Genomic DNA, 19535 nt, shown 5'->3' on the forward strand with positions numbered 1-19535 from the left:
CAGATACACCTCTGGTCACATAAATACATGTGTCTAACACCATGGTAACCTTGGAATGCCCACATGCTCCTAAAATCTTTGTTATGTGTCTGGCAGCTCTCCTTGTTACCATGTTCCTAACCCTGTAAACCCCTACTTCTTACCTGGTCCTGATATATGCCTCGTTGGAATCTCTGGAGTATTCTGGGGAAGTGAAGGCATTTGTTGAAAGGTATAGTGTGCCAGCTGATAGATATATTCCTTACCTAGTGTGTGAGGAATACTGTTATCTTGCAACACCTCTTAAGAAATTGTGCTAAGAAAAAAATGTATTTAAGATGTACAAAACCAGACAAACCAGTTGTATATGTTTCTAAAAGGTGTACTGGCATGATAAAAGAAAAGCACAGACCACGAAGAAATTTTTCTCTTCTCACTCTTCTTCAGAAGAGAGTCTTCAATTTTCTTAGGAGTCTGACAAAATTAGGCCCTTCTGAATATCATATACCATATATATACATTAAAGAAAAGCCTATTTTATCAGAACATTTTCATTTTTATGGGCATATTTTCATTTTGAAGACACCCTGGCTTTTTAGATAAGGTGTTATCTCTTCTACTCAGACAGATGTACTTCTTGTTAGAACTCTTCCCTTTTTCATAACTCAACATCTATAATTCACCAAGTGTTTCACACTGAATCTCACTTTAGAAATAGAATATCCTAACTGAAAATGACCCATGAGAATCACCAAATCCATCAGCATATAAACACATATGCTCGATGCAAACATCTCTTGGGTTAAATGTTTGTAGATTTGAGTAATTGGCTATTGATTGAACAAGAACCAGAACTAGAGAACTGAATGACATGGACTGAGAACTAGTTCATGGTGATGAGCTCAGAACACCTCTCCCTAAGTGCTGGAGTACTGTAATTTGTTAGCATGGTGTTCAGCATATGTGACTTCAGTGTCACTCTGCAAAGGTGAAATGCAGGGAGATGAACTGATTTCCACAGTTTGATAGAGTCTGCACTATCCAAGAAAGGTAAGTCCATTTTCCAAATTTCACTCTACATTTTCTAGTCCTCTCAGGCCAATATATTTTCCAGCTTTCTTAGGGACAAGGTGTTGTAGCACATTAACCAGAGAGAATTGAGAAAAGATAAATTACAGTAGTTGAATTTATTAAGAATTGCAATAACAGATGGAGTATGCAAAAGATGCACTATGGTTATAAGCATAAACACTGAAATTGTTTACAAAAGGGACAGATATTGCTAGCCACAAAGTTTAGGAATATTCTTCCTCCCATCAGAGTTTTCATATCCCTTCTGAAATGCAGCATTGAACTTGTTACAGTGAAAGCCAAGAGCAAGTTTAAAAGATAAGGATCTTGGCCAAGGATGAACTTTCATAAAAACGGTAAGGGAATTTTTCAGTACTCTTGAATCTTTCAGACTTACTGATTTTAATTAATCCTTCGTGGTTTAATGAACCATTCTGAGCTGGAACTCTCAGGATCATGGAGAATTTACAGTGAAGCTCTTATGCCCAAGATTTAGACTGCCAGTCAATTTAGATGAAGAAATGGTGCAAGAGGAATGAGATGTCAGCTGTGTGGTGAGCTGGTTGCCCCTGAGTCTGGGACCAGGCATTTGACCAGTCTGGTTTCCACTGTGAAGCACAGCAGTGCAGGAGATGGTTTGCCAATTCAGACCCAATGAGAGAGGATAGACTCAGTTACCTGCTGTACAGCACATGAGGCTGGAAGAACTATTCACTTGCTGGTTTCCCATAGCAGAACTGTCAGGGTTGCTACTTCTATAACCCCTGATTTCAGTGGCTAGAACAAATGAGACATGAAGAACAGAAATGTATACCTCTACTACACTAAGCAGTTTAGGGATTTATTTTCTCCCCTTCTTCTGCTATATTATTATCCTTTACCATTCTTGTTTTATTAAATTCTAGTGATAGGATTCGATATCCATGGCAGATACACTAAAAGCAGATTTGGGGTAATAACGGTAAATTCTTTAAAAGATTCTGTAGAGATAGATGAAAAAAATCTGAATTTCACTTACCACTTGACCTCCTTTTTTGTTGCGCTAGTATAACTTAATTAAAATTATTTTGGGATGCTTGGCTCAGAATCACAATATGAGTGTAAAATCATCTATTATATTTAAATATGAAGTGAATGAAACTTCAGTGTTATGTATAGGTTGATGGGGTATTTCATTTCATAGTCAGTACGAGTCAGGATGAAGAAGATCCTTTGTGTTTCACCCAATTTATTGATATGATAGCATGTAGGCAATTTTACCAGGTCATATTCCCATTTTGCCTTCCCATTACTACATTAGCACTAGGACATAAGCTGAAGCAATATTCCTTCTCCCATATTTTAAGTGTTTTCTTTTATTATTCTTGTTTGAGAGCTAATACTACTTTTCATTTTCCTACACACTTTGAAATGTCATTAAACTCTTTGGCATATACTCCGTTATCTAACAATAAAAATGCTTGTGATTTAAAATTTGAACTGAGTATGGAAAGTGTTATTAAAAGTAAATATTAGGAAGTGAAGTAATGAACAGTATAGATACATCAAAGACACACACTCCCTTGCCACTGTCTACTTCAGCAGGAGTTCTCAAAGTGAGGTACATTTTCTCTCATTAGGGGCTACAAATAAACCAGACAAGCCTTGTCCATTTTTCTTGAACTACCAGAGTAGTCTATTGAACTACCAGAGTAAAAACAAATTAGGTTTAAGTTTTATTAATTGATTTTTTAAAAATTAAGACAGAAAGAAACATTTTTCAGAAAGGTGATGTCTGAGTCACTAATGTTGGTTTTTAACAAAGTCTTGAAAACTTTTGGGCTTGAACAAAGTACATGTCCCATATATAGCATGTTGCCTTGAATGGAGGCAAGTTTCAGTGTTCAGTAAGTGAAATATAAACGCAGAATGCTGTCTTATTGGAATAAGCCCATTCTGATTGTTTTACTGCTAATTTGATAGTCTGCATATTTCTGTTTTTTGCTGTATGTAATTCAGTACCTAAGAGAGGAAAATGGGTTTTAAAATGACATCTCTAAAGAACAAATTCCAAATTATTCTTTAGGGGGAAGCATTGCCACCCCAACCACCCATGGAAATGGAACTTAGACATGGGGTTTTTTGTTTGGTTTGGTTTGGTTTGGTTTGATTTTTTTAAATATTTCTTTTGATTTTCGTATTTTTCTTTAGTGGGATTGATATTGAAGTTCAGTTGTAGATGGCTTCAAGCAGGTTATAACTGAGATGGTTAGCCAAATTTTCATGGCAAATTTAAAGAAAATACAGAAGTGAGATTATGGCTTGCATAATTTCAGAGTTCATTATGACTGTTTCATATGATTCTAATCGCTAGCAGAAAACAAAATTGTAGAAGCTGTTATCTAAGTTGAGGTGCTTTTTGAGTTATCAATTTCCAAATGGTTCACCATGGTTTTAGTAAATACAAGTTAAAATTTTATTAGTATATTCAAAACTGTTCACCTGGGTTATTTTATTTAAGTTTGAAATATTGCATTTAAAATGTTTTGTAGTCTATTGAAGAGAGTTCTACTAATCAGACTCCAAAATCAGACATATTTCAGGAATCACAAAGATGTGAAAGACTCCAAAATAGTGTATTCTGGTACACTGTAATATCTATAGTGAGAATATTTAAGGTACATAACATTTATCCTGACTGGAGACAAATGAGGAAAGATTGTGCTATCTTTGTTTTCTTTCTAGTTAATCATACTTTTCAAATAAATGCTCAGATCATAAGACAAAAATTCATTTTATTATTTATGAATCTGTAGTGAATTGACAGCAGGTAAGTTCATTTCATTAGGAACTCATTCTAGGTTAATTCTATCTAGCAGCAGCTTAATTTGGGCTCGTCAGTAAGGGATGTTAATAAATTATTTGGCATATATGTGTGAACTTTTCCTACAAGGTAAGTATCAGTACTCATTTTTGTCAAGTATAAAGGGCGTTTAAAGAGCATGGTTACTATATGTCAAACATATCTGAATAGATTGTGAATAGCGAATTTTATTAAACTAAATTTCTGGTGTTGCTGTGGCCCTGACATTTTCAGGCAATTTAAGTGTTACAGTTTGTCAGCATATTAATGCATTTTTGCAAACTGAAGGGAACTCAACTACATGTGAAGTCTACATTTTAATATTCTGCTAAACACAAAAGGTATCTGTTCTCAAAAGTAGAAGAATAAAAGCTGCTTATTTTTGATTATATATATCGATAGCTCTTATTCCTATATACCTCTAAGATATTGATTTTTTGTAGAGATAGCATAGCAGAACAAATGCAAGTAATTGTTTGACCAAAATGTTTATAATGTAGTTATAGGTAAAAACAAAGAAGTAATAATTTTAAGATTGATTTACAGGAGTGCATTACCTTCAAAATGTGCACATATATCAATGTGAGAGAAATTATTAGGCGGCCAGCCAGTAGTGAGGGGAAGGAAACGAGGTTGTTAAAATATTCACACAATAGAGTGTTTGAGGAAATATGCAGCTAAATGTTGATTTCCAAAATAATTTGCTCTTCAGTGTGCAAAATGGACCACAGGTTGACATAGTGAATTTTCCCTATACCAGCATCTTGGATGAACTTAGCTAGGCACAGTAGCTATCATAAAATCGTATGGTATCTGCTCTTTGCATTTATTGATTTCTTTTGCTTTCTATTTTGTTTGTTCATTTTTACAATCCTGAGAAAGAGGACTTTTGTTAAAACACATGCATCGTATGACTGAGACAGTCATATGAAGCTCAGGGAGAAAAAAAGGAGGACAGCTTTAACAAGCTGATTTATGCAGCCAATATTAAAACACTGTTCAATTGTTTGTTGGGGGCGAGGAATGTTACAGGTTATAATAAATTATAAGTTGTAATAAATTAATAATATTTTATATAATATATAAAATAATAATATAACATAATTTTAATATAATATTATAATAAAATATAATAAAATAAATACCTTGATCAAAATGTCTGTAGTTTCCAGTTCAGAATCCTCTAACCATTTCTGTCTGTGTTCATAATAAATTTATAACAGATCCTTCATCCTGTTAAATTGAAAATTATTTTACTTACTACTTATAAAAGGCTGGGAAAAAAAATAACAAGCATCTCTTATAAAAATTAAAACGTGAAGCTTAGTAGGGTAAGACATCTTTGAATATTACCTGGTATATTTTATTATAATGATGGCAGCAAAAGCAGGCTGCTGAGTGTATGTCCATCTTGGCAGTCCATCACACTTATTTCCATGCCAGAGTGGCTGGAAAAGGAGGAATAGAGTGTTCTATTGTCTGTAATCCATATGAATAACCTCTGTCAGACCTTGTGAAATATCAAATAGTATTGTTTTCTTAATGTACAAAGTTAACTTGGAGCAGAGTGTTCATATCCAGTTCTTGAATAAGGTTTTCTTTTTTCTTTTTAAGATCCAGGAAGCTTTATTGTAATCCTCTGTGTTTATTCCACAGAGAAACCATCTTCCCTTTGCCACATTTGAACTGTGCTGACTTTAAATGCCATCTTATAGATGGTTACATAACTCTCCATATTTTTGCAGTGTAATAACATATCTTTTTTAAATTCTTAAATTCCTGTAAGCCTTTGCTGCTAAGGAAATAAACAATAAACTATTAGTGAACTCTTTGAGCCCTCCCATGGGTTGGAAGGCCAGTTCATTCTGTTTATAGTGTATGGCATGGCATGCTGTGTTATGTTCCAGAGTCGTTGAGCAGTGCAGAGAAAAGCAATTCTCCTTGCTTCAACTGTATTGTATTTGTGCAGCCTATCTGTCTGTGGGTAGGGAGACAGCTCTTCTTCCCTTTAATATGATTGATTTTTAACCCCATTTACACTTGTACCATCCCCAACATGCTATGGCAGAGTTCCACAATTTAATTTTGAGTTGTATGAAAAGCAAACCCCTTACCTTGCTTTCATCTTTGCACTAATTTATGTAGTTTCATGTCCTTTTGATTCTGTATTTTGAGAAACTGAAAGCTCTTTATGCATCTGCATACTGCTCTGTTCTGTCTCTCATTGACAGTGAGTTTTCCGGACTGAAGATCCCTGGTCTGTACCGTTCCTCTGTTCAGAAACTCTCATATGTATAATCATCCTTACATGCCTTATAATTTTGTATATCGTGACACTTTTACACATTGTGAAATCCTTTTCTCAGGATTTTGGTTCTGCTATCCTGAGTAGTTCAGAAAACATTGAGCCACTCAAATACATTGAAGACCACAGACCCTCATACAGACTTGTAGAGAGAATTTCTAGGGACTCTCCATATTGAGAAACCTCACCATTTGCTCACAATTTTTCTGCTTCTGTTTTAACCATTCTTCTAATTTATTGAAGGCCTTCCTTGTTATCCCAGGGAGACTGAGTTACTTTAAAATCTTTTAACACAGAAACTTGTTAAATTCCTTTGGAAATCAAAGACTATGTGCCAAGGCATCCTTTTTCTCATAGTGAGTGTTCCTCCTGTGAGTTACAATTTCTCTTTTCAGACACGCTCTCAACTATTCCCCCATACATTACATTCATTTACATATATGTTAATTCTGTTCTTCAGTGTAATTCATAATCACTGTCTTGATGGAATTGGGACTTACTGATCTCTAGTTTGAGGTATGTCCTTGCATGCCCTAGTCTTGTCCCCATTTTCAAAATCATACAAAGCAAAATCCCAAGCCCCCCTTCCCCTTGCCCTAAAAATACACGTCTACTATTCCCATGGTTTGGATTCCATTTTAAGTGATGACTGCAGTAAATTCCCATAAGAATCCCAGGCAAACATAACATCTTTCTCCTTTTTTTTGCCACTGTTCACTTTTTGAGGTTTTTTAAAAACTTTTTCTAGAAGTAATTCAATTTAAGACAGATCTCTGATGTACCCAGACTAAAAAGGGGTTCAGTCACAGGAACCTCCTAGAACTACTCTTTATTAAATTTTGATTTGGTGAGTCATTTACATTTCCTGCTAGAGCCTTGTCTCTTTGAACATTCCCTTTACACTTAGCTGGTCTATTATCCCTAAAGCCTTTCTGGCAGGCTTAATGCTCCTGTTGGGCTTTAAAAAGCATTTAATGGTTTCCATTATGCTTTCAGCAAACTGTTCCTCAAAATATTTTTTTTTTCTTTCTGCAACTATCTAAACCTGACTTCATTGTTAAAAATGGGTCCTTGGCAGTGCATAACAACTTACTGTTCTCTGTGTTTTCAGTGCCCCTGCAGTGATTCCCATTTTTAGTAGGTCCTTAGGCATCTTTGAAACATGATTAAGGGTACTAGAAATCTTTTAAGCAGGGAAGTAATACACTTAACAAATTTCAAATCTTCCCTGTTTACCATTCCCCATGACTTGTACTCCTTCATAGAAAAGTAAACACCTTGATCATAATGTCAACAAGAAAAAGAACTGTATGCATTTTTTCCTTTGTAGGTTTCTGGACCTGTCTACAATTTCACTGGCTGTATAAAAGTCGTAGAAATCAATAACGCCGGACCTTTCAGCTTCTCTAATGCTGTGGGAAGAAGTAATGTTGACAATTGCAGGTAAACTGCCCTCTATGCCTTTTCAAATCTAAGGAATTGTTTGTGTTGATTTTGCTTTCTTCCTTACACAGGGTGACCATTTTAGATGATTTCAACAATGGTTACAGAAAAAAAAAAAGAACAAAAATCCCTAGAGAGACAGATACCTTGCTTTCTTTTATGCTTTTAAAGCATTTTCTTAATGGAAGATTTTATTTTTTTTTTCAGAGTAGTTCAATTAAACTTGACAGCTTATTTGGAGTGAGTTGTCACACCCTGAATGCTGAAACAGTGTACAAAGAAAGATGATCTGCAGGAAAATACAGGACTGGGAAGTGGGGAGATATGGTGGTTGTGTCTTACTTGTGACTTTGAGATTTCCATTAATCTTGTCACAAATATGGATGAGCTAGTTCCAACATTTACTCTACAAGAGATTGTGAAAAATGCTGGAATGCATTGTTTCTGAATACATTTAAAAACCTCAGTTGATTTCAGTTTTGCATATTTACATTGCTGTTGGTCATGCATTGATTGAAATAAAAGCTATACAGGGGCAGTGGTGTACATTAGGATTCTGTTCTGGAGTATGATAGTTTTGAACATGGCAAAGTGGAAAGCCACAGAAAACAGAGGTGAATTGCATTTGTAGATAATGAAGTCTTTCGGGAGAGAATATCATTTCAGTCATAGGATGTACATGTCCTAGATTCCTGGAGGATATTATATATGGCTTTTAACATATGACTTTTTTCCCTAGAATTTATAGAATAGGTCAACTAATGTTCATGTGCTTGCTTAACCACTATCCTCGAAAGCTGGTGTTAACCCACTAGATCATTAGTTAAAGATCCATGAGATCTGAACCCTGCACTCACCTCCACTACTAACCCCTTAATGAGCACACATCCCACTCAAAGTTACAAAAGTACAACAGTAAACCCACTGTCTAATGAATTATCTGCCCCAAGTCCCAGGCATCTAAGCTTTTGCCAGTAAAACTTACTCTGAACACAAAATTCAATTTGTTATCCTCGCAGAGACCTGCAACCATTTTTATTTACAACAGAAGCTGAGTGTCATCTTCTTGTCCAAGCTTGATGAAGAAATAAATCTTCACACCCTTCAAGTTCCCCACAGCATTTTGTTTGGAATATGTTCTCTAAGTACATTTAGCAAATGGTCGTGGGTCTAAATCCTGCACGAAAAAGAAAACACTGGCCACTGTTGTGATAAACCCCCAAATAACAAAGAGACAATGTCTCCTCTCTTGTCTTTCTGTACAGTGTTTCATCAGAAATTTTCCTAGTCAGAACTATGGTGTCCTTCCAAATGAGGGCATGTACTCTTGTGTGTGACAATATGCCTCTGTGCAAAACAGAAATTCATAAGGTTGAAAGCAAGTGAGGATGCTATTTCATGTCTTTCATTCAGGTATTAACTTTTAAGAATCACAGTGATAAAAATATCATAAACCATCTCTGCTGTCTCCTCTGGTTACTAGATTAGGAATTTTTTCTCTATTTTGCATATGCATTAGAGCTTTGATGTCCTAAATCATAGGCAAGAGGTGGTTCTGTTTTTTAAACTACAAGGTAAAAACAGGATAACTTAAAAATCAGGACTGTTACTGTCTTTTCTACTTTCTTTCATTCTCATTAAAAATACTCTCATTGATACAAGTGCTTACACCCTTGAGCTTTTTGACACTATTCTTTTTTACAGTTTTTCCTTCTAAACACTTTATATAACCATTCTATTAAGTGTCAATAGCCTTCAACAAGCAAAAAAAAGAAATGAGAACAGCTTTGTCCAGTCTGTGTACATAACATGGACAGGGATATAGACCTGAAAGAGGTGGCTTGTAAAAAACATAGCTTTGTTCCTTTTAAATTTTTTTTATTATAGAATGCTGTGTTATCTGTTATAATCTATAGAACTATGTACCAAGATTCATTGAATTTTGTATTGATTCTGATACTCCCCTTCATAGTTAATTAGCATACAAATATGGCTTATATTGTATAATACAGACATTAAAGATTGTTTTATTTGAATCAGAACTCAGAGATTACAGTCTAGGACTGTTTCTTGCAAATACTTATTGTGTATATGTTACTGATTAGGTGAGTAAAATGACATGACTGTATAGATGAACTGTGGATATTATCTTGTACATAAAAGGTTGTTGAAAGAATGATGAGCCTTCTCAATGTTCTAAGCAACATGTTCCTTTTACCTCCCTGCTTCTTCAGAAGGCTGCAGATGAGTCCAACAGTGTCCAGCCCCATGCAGTCCACACAGACCTGGCACCATCCTGGTCCAAATCACAGTTATTCCTGTCTGGGAAAAGCTGAATTTCAAGAATGGAACTTAGTACTTATTGTACTTAGTCTGCTGAAATTCAGATTAATTTCAACAGATAATTGAAATTTTTCTGAATTTCCCTTGGTGGGGAGGGAAAGCCATAGAAATTGACTGCTTGGAAGCCTGGCAGACATTTTCTTTACTCATTCCTGCCCTGTGACACACAAATTTCATAGCTGCTCACACCTGGCAGCTAACATCATGGTTTGCTTTTCACTTTGGGTATAACCCACACATCTTGACATCATCAGCCTTTAAGGTAGTCTGCTTCCCTAAAAGCACCTATGAAGCTCAGCGGTCAGTCCCCTTTTGCAAGACATGCTTCTGGGGAAGATGGATTTGTTTTGAAAAGCAAGGAGAAAGTGATTGAAGGAAGTTGTTTAAATAGGGCAATAATGGATTATATACTTTGCAAATACGAGTAGCAGTGACTACTAAATTACGTGGTGTAACTTATATTTTATTTTCAGAATTTGCATGGTTCTGCAGATGCAGTATTGCTACAGTTGGAGCTGCCTAACAGCAGCAGAGAACTCTGCAGTGTGTCAGACAAAGCAATCCAATTTCTTATGCAAGAACATCCCCGTACTAGTCACTCAGAGGCACTATTTCTGTTCTTACTGTGGTAGTTTTTCTTTAATTGACCTTCTACTTATCATCACCTATTTGTAGATTTATAATACTTTTGAATGCCCTACTTTTACATATTTAGCATGCTCTAGTGGCATTCAGTTGTCCTGCTGGGTTTTGTCCTTGTTGGTGCTCCAGCTGCATGGATTGCTTCATTATTGTGGTCATGCTGACACTTAAAATGTATGGGTTTGTGAGTAAATTTTAAGCTTATGATTTTTTCATAGGATTGAAATTTACTCAAATGTGTTTTGCCATTTTCTAACTGGATCTATTTTTATTTTAAAATACCAAAAGGATGATCTAATACATGCAAGGAATATAAAGAGCTTTCCAAAATGGATTTTAGAGATAGTTCATATACCTTCTCAAAACTATTGAAATCACTACATCAAGACAAGACAGAACCTTTCACAGGAAAAAAACTGCCCCATAACATTAGTTTCATTGGCATATATATCTGACTATCCACAGTCTAAAATGCTATATTTATGGCAAGAATATTATTTATTCTTTTAAAATTCTTATATTTTAATGTGAACATCATATACCACAAGGGAGAGAGGATTATTTAACTTGGTAGAACTAAATTGGAAATGAGGGCATCATGGAAATTACCTTTTATGTCATTTTGGAAATAGGTGTTAAATTTTGCTTAAATTCAAGAAGATTATTGATACAGGCAGCACCAGGCAATTGGATATGATTAAAGACCAAATATTTGCAATAATCCTTATAATTCTGGAAAATGCAAGATTTCTGTGCATGCTCAGAAGCACTGAGATTTCAGATACGTGGCTTTAACCCAGTTAATCTGGCCCAGATCCTTCTGCTATTTAGGTGCATCATTTTTTAAGCATTGTGTTTATAAGTGCACTATTACATGATACCACAGGGACAGAGAGCAGGTAGGAGGGATGCACTGCCCTGAGGCTCATCAGAACTTTCTGCCATTCAGTGTAACCAAGGTGAAACCGAAATGGCAGAATAATGGTGTAGGCATGAGGAGTTTGACTGTCTGAGAGCAGACTGGTAGCCATGAAGTACTCTGACCTATGCAGCTTTGGTTTTCAAGAGAGGCTATACTGGAATTGTATCAATTAGTAAAGGTAATCCTCCGATCAGTAGTTTCCTAGAATTATGCTAGACTATATAGTTATGTAAATCTTGTCAAAGTTTATGTTATGATTCTCTTTAAATTATACCTGTCTCAGAGTTATGAATATATAGGTAATTTTGAAAAAGATTATAGAACAACCAATAGTAGTAGTAAAGGGACAATTGAAAAGAAAGCATCTCTGATAACATTTTTTTAAGAAATGAAATCTCTGGTTTTTTTCTTCTTCTGAAGGAAGATACTTGTGATGTCTTAATGCAATATAAAGCTTCTTCAAGTGTTTCAGAAAATGTTACTGGAATAGATTTGCAGGATAAATGACTATCACTTCCAGACAGAGTTCAGATGACAGATATAAATGAAGCTTTGAGTCCCAGTATTAAAAGCTGGTGTTTACTGCAGTTCATTTCTGTTTTAGTGTCTGGGAACTATGACTGCTATATATTACTGTAAGTGTTTACTGTAACAGTTTACTGCATCTACTAAATTCAAAGGCTCCAAACACACACACAGAAAATATATACATAAACATATGCATATACATATACATATACATATATACCTGTACCTATCCAAGCCCTGCTTTTTATTTAGAAAAAAAAGAATCTTACCTATGAAACAGAAAAATATTGTTTACTGCTTTCCTAAGAGAATTCTTACTGATGGATGCAAATGTACAGTAGTGAATTGGACTCTCAGAGAGGAGCTAATAAGCTAAGTTTTTCATTACTGCCCATTGGACAGAACTGTGGTAGATTTTTTAAAATATTTTGCTTTCTTATTCATTTATCTTAATATGTGTTTCCAGGCTGAAGCTGAGCTTTATTTCAGCAAAAACTCTGATTGTTATTGCATTTTCAAAAGAGGCTCTTGAAAGTGCATTACCCAAGGTCCATTCTATCAAGAGGACTCATGGGTTTCCTGATATATGGCAATTTTCTCAGGAGCTATGCAATACACTTTGGAGAGCTCTACATGTTTTCAGTAAGCCCTCCGTTCCACTTTCCCCTCACTCATGCACTTTCCAACAAGCTCCAAATCCCTTTCCTCAGGTGTGACTACTCCCTTTTCCATTCTGTAGTTTTCTGTGATATTTTACAGAAATCCCCACAGACCACAACACCTTTGTGAATTCTGTCTCCTGTGCAATTTCTCAGCATTTTTTCCACTGTGGAACTTCCTGTTTTTCGGTATATTATAGAACATCACAACTCAGAGCATCTGACACCAGGCATCTGAAGGTGTTTGACTTCTGTCTTTGGAAAGAACTGCATACTTTAAAAAGGGGAAAGTTCATCTGCTGAAAGTTATTTTTCAGTCAGTTGTGAAAGTCCTACTGTTACCTGTTACCATTCCACTTTCCAAGGAAAGTGTTTATGCTGGAACAGCCTGTATGTTAGAGCACATCCTAAGAGTCCATAGAAGACTCAAGTCAGCTTGAAGAATTTCTTCATATGAATCCACCTGAACTGAAAAATTTAATGTCAATCAAACATACAAGCTAGCTCAAAATCAAAAGAGAAATCACAGAGTTTCAAGCTTAAGGTCTTCTGTCCACTTACATCTTAGGTTATTAATAAATGCAAGATCCTATAAAAGGCATTGAGCTTCTGTTATATGTGAGAGACAACCAGATAAATTCTTACATCCCAGCATCTCACTTACATTACCTGAGTTTTTATCTTCTCCTCAAGAATTTTAAGTTATGCGCTTAATTCTGAAACACCAAAAAAAAAGGACAAGGAAGAATATGCAGTGCCCATCAACATTATAAAAGAAAATTTTTAAATGAAGAATACTGACAATACTTAGTTTTATTTAGTCAAGAGGTTTTATGACTTTTCTCTGGTTAACATGGAGATTGGACTAAATGTTTCTGAAATACAGAACTGAAGTTAAAGCTTCAGAAATATTCATTTGTATTCACCACATGCATGATGCTTGATATTACGTTAATAACATTTCTGCACAATTCTAACATGGAGAATGATAACAAGAATTTGATCTTTTTTATGCATTTATTTTGTTACGTTTTCCCTCTCTCATCTATTGCTTTTGCTCTCTGGTAACTTTTTTATGTTTGCCTCTTACTTCTTTTCCAGGGCCTGGGTTGCTTTCATCTCTTTACTTGATTTGCCCTTCTTGATTTCCTTCATCTTTTGCATTTGTTTGCAATATTTTCTTTTCCTTTGTGAGTTTTGCTGCTCTGTACAATTTCCTTTCTGCTCTCTGCACATATATGAATTCTATTCTTCTGTTACCTTTTCTTCTTCTTCTGGCATTCCTGTTTAGATAATGACTTTTATTGTGACAGACTTTGGTGTTAAAAAAAAAAGAAAACAAAAAAAAGGAAGGAAAAAGAAGTGATATATGTAGTCTTTGCTACTGTTATAAATACTCAAAATCACTGTAAAATGTTATAGAAACCCTTTATCTCAATCTTTTGAAGTGTTCTGTGAAAATTGTTTCCGATGGATGTTAGATAAATCCATGTGTCAAATGTATGGAGGTGAGATAATGTGTGTTCATAAACATCACATTTCTCTGCTTGTTTCTGGAAAAGATTGTCAGTCATCAGCATACCACAAAATTACTATTAATGTTCTAGGAAACATTAATTTCCTAATGTTTTAGGAAAGCTCTCTATTTTTAGATTAATAATAGTACTTGATGATGGCTATCTTGACCTTAATTAATTATCCCTCTGTAGCTTTATGCATATGCCTTATACCAAGAGAAAATTGTTTCTTAATTTCGTCAACAGAATTCAGTGGCAGTTACTGTCCATTAGTGTGTGTCTGTAATGACCAGTATTAATGAGATTGTGATTTCTGCTGGAATTGCCAGGTACTTGCATGGAAACAAATAAGACAAGTATTAAAGGATACCATGCATTTTTTCCTTTCACTTTTATCAAGGAGGCATTTGCAAGTATATATGTCAATGTATGCATACAATGCCTGAGACAGTGTGTTACTAAAAATAAATAATATCTCAGTTAAATATTTTGGAAAACACTCTGACACAGCTGTGAAAAAGGAAATATTTTTGTTAACAAGACTCACAGTTGGTTTTTTTAATGAAATTGTCTTTCTGCTACTGCTCATGTGTACTTCATTATTTTATAAGGTATTGATTTAATGTCCTAAAAAAAAGGCTCCACTGATGGAGTGCTTTTGCACTTCAGTCACACCTTTGAATCTATTTTTGTTCATTTATATAATAATTAATGTCTCCAGTTATAGGTGATTCTTACTCTAGACTACCAAATTTACTAATGGAATTTATAAAGCTTCCTTCACCTCAAATGCTAAACCATTGCATATAAACTGGTGACTTCGTGAGAAATCACACATTCACAGAAACACAGGATGGGTGAGGCTGAGAGGGACCACAGTGGATCACTGTTAGTAGCATAGAACCAAATTTGTTCACAGTACTGCATCCAGCTCTGGGCTGCTCAACATAAGAACAGCATGGACCCATTTGAGCAAATCCAGAGGAGGCCACTACATTGATCAGAGAGCTGGATCACCTCTCCTATGCAGACAGGTTGAGAGAGTTGGGAGTGTTTAGCCTGGAGAAGGAAGGCCTTGGGAAGACCTAATTGGAGCCTCCAGTACTTGAATGGTCCTTTCAAGAAGGCTGGGGAGGGACTTTTTCTTAGGGCATGTAGAGATAAGAAGGACTGGCTTTAAACTGAAGATTTAAATTAAGTATTAGAAAAAAATTCTTTTCTGTGAGAGTGGTGAGGCACTAGAACTGGTTGCCCAGAGAAGCCGTGGATGCCCCATCTGTGGAATTTTTCAAGGCCAGGTTTAATAAGACTTTGTGCTGCTTGGTCTAGTGGGAGGGTCTGGCCAATGGCAGTGGAGAGCTGGAACTAACTGGTCCTTAAGATACCCTCCAACCCAAATCCTTCTATGACTCCAATTCTAACTATTTTAGGATGGAAAAATATGAGTTATAGACTTCTGTTACAGCGAGAGTCTTTGTCTGCTATGGCCTGTTTACATTGAGTAGTGGATCCAAAGCCCCACCAAGTGTGCTTGGTGTATAAAGTTGTTGTATCCGTCCGAAGCACATTCCCAGATCATAGAAGTGAGAGAGATGGCCAGTCAGATGTCTGTTCACTTGGTCATCACAAGTTCTTACATAGGAAGTAAGAGAGTTAAGGATGTGACAGAGCTCAGTGGACCAGCATGGGGAAATTCTGGGAGGCATTGCAGTCCAAAGGACAGCACAGTGAATGGATCCTCCATACCTGGAGCTTCCTCACTGTCAGGACTGATCAGAATTAGAAGACTGCTGAGATAGTTTAAAAGCCTTATGGCAATCTTTCAGCCTTTCTTACCTGTGGATTATGTGGTTATTTAATGATCGGAAAGGTGTAGATAGCAGCTGTCTATTTTTAGCTGCAGTAAAGGAGAATGTTTTTACATCAAGGATCATAGTTCCAGAAACACTACAAATTGCTACAACATTTGGGTTGTTCTAGGTTATCAACAGTGTTCATTTCCTTTTGCCAAATTGTTTTAAATATTTATACTTCCCTGAAAATTCTGTCATCCAAAAAAGCACTGTGCTTGAACATGATTAGCTTTTGAAATATAAAAGCATAGAAAAGCACAAGAAAATATATTTTAAAGATTTATGATCTTTAAATATATATTTTATATATTTTTCATTAATTAATGTAACTTCTTCATTTTAAGTTTCAGCACAGCTTCCCCCTAAAACAAAATAATATCATTAATGTGAAAATAGAAGGTATTTCCAAGAATTAAAACAAGGATTTTAATTGTTGGTTGAGAACAGGTTGAGAACATACCAGCTTTCCCATAAAACTTGTGCAGATTCACAGAAGCTAAATATAAAGCCCTTTTTCAAAGTTCTTAAAATTTTGCTACATGTTTTTCACAGTATTAATAATATCATGCATCATAGCCATTGAAATAGTCTTTGAAAACTTTATCTAATTCTTGAGAAAAGTTATGTTAGTGACACAACACATAAAGTGGTAGGGTTCAGTAGCTTCCTGAAATAATTACTTGGGCTTCTAGCCAGGCAGGTATGTGAATAATAAAATCATTTTCTTCTACTTTCTTTGAATAGAAAAAAAAATGTGTTCTGTCCATTTAAAACTTGGTTTTAAAGATGGGTGCAGGTATAGTTTGACAAAATTTGGCTTTAATATTCCCCTCTATATCTAGTCCTGCATGTATTATAAGCAGTGGTTAAGAAAGGCTAAGAATATAAGATGATGAATTGTCTAAAAACAATCAAATGGAAAAAGAAATTATCTTGCATGCTTTCTCTATTGAATTACAGTCACAATTCACTTTAGTGCTAGCATTTGCTGTCATTCCAATTACAGAAACCTGGAAATGGAGGAATGTTTTGTTATATACTCAGAAATAATTAAACTTTGGAGCAGGTTTCCATGACTTCCGAGTTATGTGCAGAAAGTGCCTCATAAAGGAGCTGCAGTTGCTCCTGGTATTATACCAGGTTGCATTGTGAAGAGAGGCATATTAGAGAGAATCAGTGAGAATGAAAGTCACACTGAAAGAAATAATTTGCCTACTGCAAACTTGAATTGGTATAATACTTTCTCTTTGACTTTTAAATTTTGTACAGAAGTAATAAGAAATCTTCAGAGTTACTTTCAACTGCTAACAGCTAGAATGACGAGAGAAAAGTTTGGAAGTTCAGTTTTAATTCTGTCTGGCAGCATTCTGCTGGTATCCATTCTACGTCCTTCACTGTCCTAGTGAATAGAACATGGACTCTGTGACTTATAAAGTATTTGTGGCTTTGGAAAAATCTCATTTAACAAAGCTAAAAGTGAAACAATCATCATTATATAATCTTGTGTGAATTTGTAGAAAATAAAATCCATCACAAATAATATTCCTCTATTTTGTGTATTTTCCATAATTAAAAAGACTGAACTTCTCTTTGGCAGAGCACTTTTTATAACAATGGTTTGTTTCAAGGCAAAAAATTATCAAGAATCAAAATTTTTAAAGCAGGTTTTTTTTTAAAGATGTCTCATATTCTATAAATCACAATTTTATATATTAATATGCAATTAACTTAATAAAAGGTATTTAAAATAAAGCTCATCTAAAATTTCTCAAACATTGCAGATTTAGTTTAAAAGCCTGAAAAAAGGCAATATAAGTAACTTTTTTGAAAGTAATTTTGTACAAAACTTCGTATCTGAATTACTTTAAGCAGGCCAAACCGCAAAGGGAGAGCGATGTCCTGAAGAGTTACTTTTAGTTAATTAGACAAGCAACTCAATGTAAGCTTCTGGATCAAAATGATAAATGTGATTTCTGTGTGTGTGAGCAAGAAAGGAGGAAAACAATTTCCTCTCTGTGTACACTATTGATTGTGATATTGTTTGTACTGTATTTCATTGTGTCCTGATGTGCAATGCAGCAGAACCTAGAAACCATAAAAGATGAAAGATATAATTCAAAACCCCTCAAATAAATTGGTGATATTTTTTAATAAAAAGGGAAGCAGAAAGATACTTGAGTAAATCAGTGTGTCAGATTTTTGCTGAAGGATGACTGTGTGGATTATGGTGTATACAATGGTATCATCCTTCTTTAATGAAGAGAAGCACAGGATGCACAGTAGGTTTCTTTAGCTCTGCAGAGACCAGCATGTAAGAACCAATGGCTGAAATTTGTAACTGAAGGTCTGTATTGATAATAACCCCCCAAAATAGCTGTGGGTATAAATGATGATAATTGGTGCAAACTACCAATTGAAGTGGTGGCTTCTTCCTGTCGCTTTGTTAAGATTATAATTCATGTCTTTCTAGAAAGGGTTCTCTAAGCAGCCATACCTTACTACCGTTAAAAATGCAGGAAGTGCTAAGACCTGAGAACAGAAGAGATTGAACTCCAATGTAATTTGCATTAAAAAAAAAGTGATTATGTGCAGAAAGGAATTAAAGAATGAATAAGCAGTGAAGAAGAAATGCAAAACACATGATGAGACATGGCTGCATATCTGATATGTGCTGCTGAGTCATAAATTGTCTTACATTCATATTATCAAGAAATCTCTGCATCTCAGCTGCCCCCACTCCTAGGTTCTATAACATAAAATATTAAATAAATTGAAGTAATATGTAATTATTTCTTTACAAATATGATTATTTCTTATTGCAATAAATTCTTACCTAAGTGACTTGGTGAATCAGGTAGTATATGTATTGGCTGATTAATACATGAGGAAGTTATTACCTACAGTGAATAAATAGGTTTCTCTGGGGTGATACTAAGCAAAATTTTATTTTCTGTGCAGGACAGGGATTGTTTGTTTAAGGTTGTAATATTAAGTAATGCAAGACTAGAAAGATATATCATCCTTCAAAGGACCTTGGTTGTAAAGTTAAGAAAACATTCTTATCTCCACAACCACTGGATTGCAGCAGAAAAACAAATATATTAACCCGTAAAAGAAACGTGAATTTCCCTCCAAAACTCATATAAATATTTTGCAATTGCCTAATTTCTCAAGACCTAAATTGATTATAAATAGTTTATATATTTTTTTCTGAATCTGTAACCTGTGCGACTGTTTAATCATGTCCTGTCTGACTCTTGCTCTGCAGTGCTGTAGATAAGCAGTGCATCAGTGCCCCCTGCAGCCATGAAGCGCTAGCAGAACAGTTAAAAAACCCCCAACGCTATTGATTGCTGTTCAAATACCTATTCGGAAAAAGAACAGCTTTAAATCCTGTCGTATCCTTTCCTTTTTTCTCGTTCCTTCTTTAA

The 19535-nt window shown here is 35.1% G+C and overlaps 1 protein-coding gene across 1 annotated transcript in view; it reads left to right on the plus strand.

The window, feature by feature from the left end:
- EYS (eyes shut homolog) overlaps nucleotides 1-19535 on the plus strand; it is a 723503-nt gene that overhangs the window by 502521 nt on the left and 201447 nt on the right. Inside the window, 1 exon segment of the mRNA XM_066547467.1 lies at nucleotides 7528-7640. Within this exon segment, the coding sequence (XP_066403564.1) occupies nucleotides 7528-7640 (113 nt within the window).

The sequence above is a fragment of the Molothrus aeneus genome, chromosome 3 (assembly GCF_037042795.1).
Source record: "Molothrus aeneus isolate 106 chromosome 3, BPBGC_Maene_1.0, whole genome shotgun sequence".
NCBI lineage: Eukaryota > Metazoa > Chordata > Aves > Passeriformes > Icteridae > Molothrus > Molothrus aeneus.